The 7,747-nt window shown below is 33.7% G+C and overlaps 1 protein-coding gene across 1 annotated transcript in view; it reads left to right on the forward strand.

Moving 5' to 3' along the window:
* Positions 1–4,399, forward strand: part of FGF10 (fibroblast growth factor 10) — a 145,074-nt gene extending 140,675 nt beyond the window's left edge. Inside the window, exon 4 of the mRNA XM_074282558.1 lies at positions 774–4,399. Within this exon, the coding sequence (XP_074138659.1) occupies positions 774–971 (198 nt within the window). The 3' untranslated portion in view covers positions 972–4,399. The remainder of the gene's footprint in view (positions 1–773) is intronic.
* The last annotated feature ends 3,348 nt before the right edge of the window (positions 4,400–7,747 follow it).

A 7,747-nucleotide genomic window follows, 5' to 3' on the forward strand; every position in this document is an offset into this window, starting at 1 on the left:
CTGGTATACTCTGATGTTCTTGTCCCTATTTACCTGCTCTAACAAAATGAATGCCCATATGATTATATTAAGGACCTCTTAAATTTACAGAAAAGAAGATATTTTTTAAAAAGACTAGATCATACAGTTTGAACAGATTTCAGTATACGATTACACATATACTGGGATAGATTTACTTAGTCTAATCCATGGGAAGAGTTGTACTTTATAACAAATCTTCAAAAGCTCCTTTAGGGGAGATTAATGCTGATAGAGCCACAAATACCAAAACACTTTGACCTTTTTTCTCATCAGAATTCTTGTCTGTTTACTCTCTATTCATCTATATTTTCAAAATTTGCTGTGACATTGCAAACAATGTTTAAATATTTTCCCGATCAAGGCTTTTTTTCATGATCAGCTCCCTATCCCCCTGAGACATATGACTCATACTATGAGAGGAGGATGAAAATGGCATTCATTATTTTTGACCCACCATAAAAAAGTGGCACTTCTAAACAATTTAAACACTTTGCATTATAAACACATTGAATAAAATGGAGAACCCCAATTTGTGGTTATATAAACATATAAAAATGGATCTTATACTTTTAATTTTGGATGTTGCTTTTATTTGGTTTGCTGTACATTTTGTTTAATTTCTTATATGTACAACTGGCATGAAAATGGCAACAACAAAAAGCCTCTGAATCAGAATTATTTTGACAATATTGATATTATGATGGAGAAATTAAAATTCTATTTAAATATCACATCTTGGTTTTCTTTTACAGAGAGAGTTCAACAATGATTGCAAGCTGAAAGAAAGAATAGAGGAAAATGGATACAATACCTATGCATCCTTTAACTGGCAACACAATGGGAGACAGATGTATGTAGCATTGAATGGGAAAGGAGCTCCAAGGAGAGGACAGAAAACACGAAGGAAAAACACTTCTGCTCACTTTCTTCCCATGGTAGTACATTCATAGAAGAAGCATTTCTTGATACAAATGAAATCAAAAGGTCTCTTGTTGAGAATATCCAGTAATAATTGAGAAGAGTAGTCTGGAAAAGCAAAGACATTACTTATTTGAGAGAAGAACTTTTGAACATTTTTGTACTCATTGCTGGCAAAAGAAATCATTTAAAATAGTTCTGTGTCACATCTTAAAATGAAGATATAGACTGGATCAAATGAGATGGATGCTCTTCCCAGAGTGAGCAACTTGGTTGTTTTTTGTTTTGTTTTGTTTTGTTTTATTTCTGTGATAGAACTTGGAGGATGTGAGACAATTAGATGAATGATCTTTGGGGAAAGTTATTTATGGAATACTAACTCATATCAAAAACTTTCAATGCTCATTCAAGCCTGATGATCCAATGAGCAGTTAGACACGCAAGCATTTACTGGAAGCACTTGGGTCACAATGCACAACCAAAGGAGTTTTTGGTGTGGCAACGTGGAAGAAATGATAGGATTAAGAAATATAAACACATTAGTGCAAAACTGTTCTAACAAAACGAATAATATGGTATGCATTCTACCTTCATCCTTTCTATTTCTTTCTAAGTTATTTATTTAATAGGATGTTAAATATCTTTGGGGTTTGAAATATTTTCCTCAACAGCTGCCTTCTGGTTTGTCTTTTCTTTCAGTATATCATATTCATGTTCATGTAGTAATACTTTTAATATTTGGCCAACACTTGGAGAATGGGAAATGAATGTGGCTGTTAGACCATCCTAGGAAAGCAGATTTTGTTTCTAAACTGCTTTCCTTTGCTGACATTGCACTTAAGTAATAAGTCCCCAAAAACAGTGAATCTGAGAAGGGCCGGGATATGTGGTCAGTGTGAGGTGTTTGCCAGCCCCAGAATGCATTGATCCCGATACATCATATCCATGATGAAATGAGCACAAATGGCTAGATTATGTTATTGGTAAGGCATTCCTGACTCCTATTGTATCAGCTTGGTGGTTCCCATATACATAATATATATTCAAAGAAGTTAAATCTAATTGTAAAAAAAAAAAAAAAAAAGACAGCAACAACAACAATAGCAAAAAGAACCAACATAAAATTGCCTGGCCCCACATGCTTATTAGTGATTCATTGACACATATCACAGCAATAAACAATGAAAAGCCTGAATGATTGTGTAAGAACCATTTGTAACTTTATCAGCATCAACCTCCCCTAAAAGAGCTTTTGAGACATTTGTTATAAAGCACAACTCTTCCCATGAATTAGACTGAGTAAATATGTCCTGGTATATGTGTAATCATATACTGAAATCTGTTCAAACTGTATGATTTAGTCTTTTTTTTTTTAATCTTCTTTTCTGTAAATTTAAGAGCTCTGGAGAGCTCCTTAATATAACCATATGGACATTCATTTTGTTAGAGCAGATAAACAGAAAACAGTACATCAGAGTGTACCAGTCTTCACATTGTATTCCACTAAATAAATACATAAGCCTTCTTTGCAGTGTCTGTAGTGAAAGAAAATGTAGTATAATATTATTTGTTCTAAATACTTTAAATAATAACTGAGAGTATATTGATGCTGCAGTTTTATCTCCATATTTCTTGTTGTGAAAAAGTCTGTTTATTTTTATTGTTTGGAAACTGTATTTTGGTATAAAGAAGAGACTCAGTAAATGCGGCTTTTTTCTAAGGTTTAACCTTTCAGAAAGGCTGGCGTTTTGTCATCTTCTTATAACTTATTTGAGTCAATGCTTAACCAGCACTTCCAGTGTTAATCTGTTACTTAAATATTAGCTGTATAAAGCTTTCCATAAAGTTCTGAGTGGTCAGACTTTTATCCTTCTTTAAGTAAAGTTGGATGTTTAAAAAAAAAAAAAAAAAGAAATTCATTGGAAGCACATAGCATTTTGGCTTATAGATAAAGTTGTATTTCATGGTAATTAGATTTCAACGTGTTTGTTGACAAATGGAATTTAAAAAATGCTTATTCTTGAATACCTATGGTTGAAATTCTGATATTAAAAGTTAACTTGGTAGTAGAACTTTCAGTTTTGCTTTCAGCAAAAATGTATTGACCTCTATCAGGGTCAGATATTCTTGGTTACATATTTTAAAATAATAATTGAGTACGGCAAGTCAACATGGACCACCCACAACAACAATGTACCATTTGGTTAGACAAATACCTTATTGGATGACCACTCCAATAGCAACTAGGGCATAAACTGGGTTCTCATTTCATGTAATCGTTTAGATTACTGAAGAGCCTACACATAAACATTCATAATTATAGAACTCAAAACACTAAATAGCTTCTAGCTAAATGTATCAGTGCTTGCAGAGGCCAAGAATAGAAAATATCCAAATATCCTTCTTCCTTCTCCCTCTCCCCTCCTTCCCCCTCCCACGCGCCCCCCCCACCAAGTGAATGGGGACAGAGACAGGAACTATTTCCTAAGAAGTAAGAAAAAAAATCCTGATTTTAAAATAGTGATTCTTTGTCAGACAGTACCCTGGTTCTCATTGTAGCTGAAGTGCTACTAAAGATACGAAGGGTCCAATCCTGAGCCCTTCACTTTAACAACTTCCTGGAAGTTTGGGGACCTCTTCCCATGTGGAAGATGTGGACCTGGGATATGACAATGCTTCAACCATAAGCATGTGTCCATGTGAATGTTGGTAACTGTGGGGATGCCCCAAAAAGATAAAATAATTGCTCCTCCTTCCTACCTCTCCCCAAAGCTGAACCATGTACAGTATGTTACCTTTAAATAAAAACAATAAAATGCTGGGAATAGAAAATACCAAAAAAAATCGTTTTTGTTTGTTTTATTAGTCTAAAATTATACAGAGTAATAAAAGGAAAAAAAAAAAGTCTGATGGCCATGTGCACTGCAGGATGTGGTTAAGGGCTGCATAGCCTCAAACAACAACAACAACAAATCCCTCGAACGTTTGTAAGGTTTCTTTAATGTTTTGCATGTGTGAGTCAGCTATCCTTTCTCTAATAACAACCAAATGCTTTAGATTCTTCCTGTTAAGTATCCAGGTCCACCTAGTTTATATAAGGGATAAAGAAGAATGAACTGAAAACAAGCTTGCTTTATGAAAGCAGGAAAGACTTTAGGAAGCCAGTTTTAGAAGGCTCTCTAAAAGGGGTCTAAAACAATGGAGAATACCTTCTAAGGCATTGTGTAAGAGAATCTTCATGATTTTGTCATAGAGGCACAGAAAACGGTCAGTCTGGGTCATAGAGATTCTGGCATTAGAGCTCATAGGTCAGTGTGATAAGGGAAGTTATTACATTCTAGTTAAAGGAGATGGTAATAATACCTCACTAATTTGGACTCTATTAAATCAAAGTTTATGAAAATTCAGGAAAGGGATAAAACTGATATTTTCTTTTGAACTTCATAGAAAGAGAATGAAGAAGGGATATGAAAGTCACATCTGTTCTAAAGACTTCAGAGGTTCCAAGAAGTCCGGTAAAGAGAAAACAAATTCCCTGTGGCTTTTGTAACCCAAAAATTACTTATCCAAAAAATGGTATAACTAAGAATTACTCATTAGTTGTTTTTTTTTTTTTTTTGTTTGTTTGTTTGTTTTTCCCCAAATAATAGCCTAATCCCTTTTGGGGTTTGGTTGGTTATTTTATTATTTATTAGTATGGCAGTTTCTTCTGAATAATGCAAGTCACCAAGTCAGCATAAAATCTTAAAGGGTTGTTTGGTAACATTACACATGGCCATACTGTGAGTTGGATAAATCTTGTTCCCAGGCCCCAGATCTTCCAGATTGCAGGCTGACGCTCCATTCATATACCATAACACTTCTCAGTTATCTGCTTATCTAGTTCCAGTTGCTTTGATCTATTCTATACCTAAAACTGTACTAATTTCTAAGTGATAAAACTGTGCTACTTTAAAGTATGCATTTTTTAAAGTATATGCATGGATATATGCCTATTTTTTCCCAGACTGATAGTTTCCAATTAGTTCACCCAAAAAAAAAAAAAAAAAAAAAAAAAAAAAAAAAAGATTTCCTATAATTAGAGACAGAGAACAGAGATATGAATACTTGCACCTAAAGCTGGGTACTTTAAAATAATTAAGCATAGTATACTCAGCATTAAACTACTTCTAGATGATAATGTTGCCATTTATATAGCTCTATAGTGCTTACAAAGCATCTTACACTGTCGTAGATGATTTTCATCTTTTTAACTATCCTGTGAAGTAAGAACTGTTGGGATTAGACTTAAAGGTCAGGCTCTGACCTAGCTCACACTTGCTCCAAGTCTTGCATTCTTTCTACTATAAAAAACAGGCGAGAAGAAATTAATCTTTTGGTTATTTAATGATCTAGTATTTCTAGTTATAAAATCTTCCTAAGTATAAAAATTTTCTACCTTACAAGCATGTCATCATGAACTTTTTTTTGTTCCTAAATGGACTGCTAAAGGAACCATACCAAGAATGTCTAAAATAAATGGGGCACAAATAATTTCATCATTTCTAAAGAGGGAAGGTCTTGGAAATTACTGATATACAAATCCCAACATTAAGGAGTGGCCTCCAAGAAAAAGTCCTGACTTAATAATCAATACTATATCGTGGATATATTCATGAGGTAAGAGAAGAAAAAAGAAATGTTTCCTTTGAAACTGTGTCTATAAATCAACTTATGAGATAAATTAAGTGCCTAAATATTAACACTTTTTGGAGACACTGCACTTTGATTTTAATAGAAATGTTTTGTAATAAATGGAATGGTTAAAACCCATGTTTCACCATTCACTGGTTACTAATAACAGAGACACATCATAGTGTTTTCATCATCTGAGGGAAGAACTTCCCCACACAATGGCAAATACCATGTGCCCAGTATGCAGGTATATGAAGTGGATTATAATAACCAAAATGTGACCAAAAACATAAAGAGCTTATGTTCACATTGAAGTCCAGGTTTGCACATCCTGTGGAGATGAGCACTGCAAATGAAGAAGGAAAACATTCCATGTTCCTCATTAGGATCACAAATTGAACATATGCATTTGTACAACATAGCCACTGACCCCAGCTGTAGAACAGCTAGCTGTATTATGGCATTAAGCCTCCTAGAGTATGGTTTTAATTACCTTTTACACATCTTAAATGCCTAAATCATCTTATGATTTTCTAAATTATTTAGTTATCATTCTGTGGTCAATTTAAGCTGCTGACAATGCAAATGCTGGGAGAGGTCTTACACGGGGCTTAAATTAGAAACAGTTTTTTTGTTAGGTACTAAAATTGGGAAAACACTGCCATTTCTGGTTGCAAGACCCAGTCCTCATACACTTTTTGTGAGGAATGTTTTATTAAATATTTATTGCAGTGAAAATACCAGAGCACTCGGTGGGTAATTTCTGTTTCCTTGAAATAATTAGAATTGTGCTTCATCCAGTATCTATCTGCAGAGGTGATCAAATAGCAAAATGGGTCTGAAAGTCCCTAGATCAGGAAGATCAAATAGGGAAACACTGAGATGGTTTTAAATCTCCAGGTACCACCATACCCCTGCCCATTTCCCTACATGTACATTTTCAAGGGCACAAGTATTTGTGTATCCTTACCAAATCGTCACTTCTTGAAGAACAGTATAAGCATCATAACCATCCCAACTTGTTATGATGGGAAGCTTTCTAACAAACAGTAACAGAAAATAACCATATGAAGATAGGTCTTATCCTTAAAAAATAATATTGTAATCTTAAATTAGATGTTCTTAATCTTTTTTGTTTGTCCTGCTTTTGGCAGTCTGTCCAAACTGAAATATAGGTAGCAAAATATTTTTTAAAAGACCAAGGTCATAGACCACAAGTTAAGAATACTGGATTAAATCAGACAAACATTTCAATAGACAAAGAACAAGAAAAGAAACTGTATAAGAAATTTTACTTCTATTACATACAAACTTTTAAAGAACACATAGAAGTAAAATTTAAGAAGGCAGTAATGATCTTTTAAAAGTTTTCTTTTTAAAAAAGCATGTAGTTAAATATAAAAATTTCAATATATAAAAAGTATTGAATTAAACTACATTTATTGAGTTTAACACTTTAGCAACAGAATGCTTGAATTATTTGTGTCCCATCTCCTTCTGTACTCTTCAATGTGTTTTAAAATGCTTAAATGATTTCCCCACCCTTTTTTGTCACTCTCATTATCTATCAATTCCACCCCAAAGCTCTCCTTTTTGACAAAAACATATATAATTAAGTAAAATAAAATGTCTATATCTCATTCTCTGCCTGTAGTCCATCTATCACCTCTTTGCCAAAATGTCTTGTTCTTCTTCTGATACATTGACACCATTGGTGACATTATGAATTTTTCTATATTTCAGAGACTTTAAATACTAGAAAAGAAGGTGGAAGGTCTTGTTTAAATGAGAATCTGTTTTGTTACATTTCCCCTCACCCCTATGCTGATATGAATCAATTCAAAATTTACTTCAAAGACTTCAGGCTTTATTCAGTGTGATTCCTCCTTCCTTCAATGTGAATACATTTTTAATGATGTACTTAATTGTCTTTTAATGTTAAATTGAAATGCTCATCAGCCTTTAATGTAGAGCTAAGTTCATAGACTGTCCCCTCTCATAGCTTAGAAACCATTCTAACTTGGTAGACACAGTGGCAAAACATGTTCTATTGGCACAAATTCAGAAAATCCAGGTTTTGCTCTATGCCACAATGAGGTGGGTAGCAAGTAGGAATTTTGTAGATATTAATCTG

Source organism: Sminthopsis crassicaudata, chromosome 1, assembly GCF_048593235.1.
Source record: "Sminthopsis crassicaudata isolate SCR6 chromosome 1, ASM4859323v1, whole genome shotgun sequence".
Lineage (NCBI taxonomy): Eukaryota > Metazoa > Chordata > Mammalia > Dasyuromorphia > Dasyuridae > Sminthopsis > Sminthopsis crassicaudata.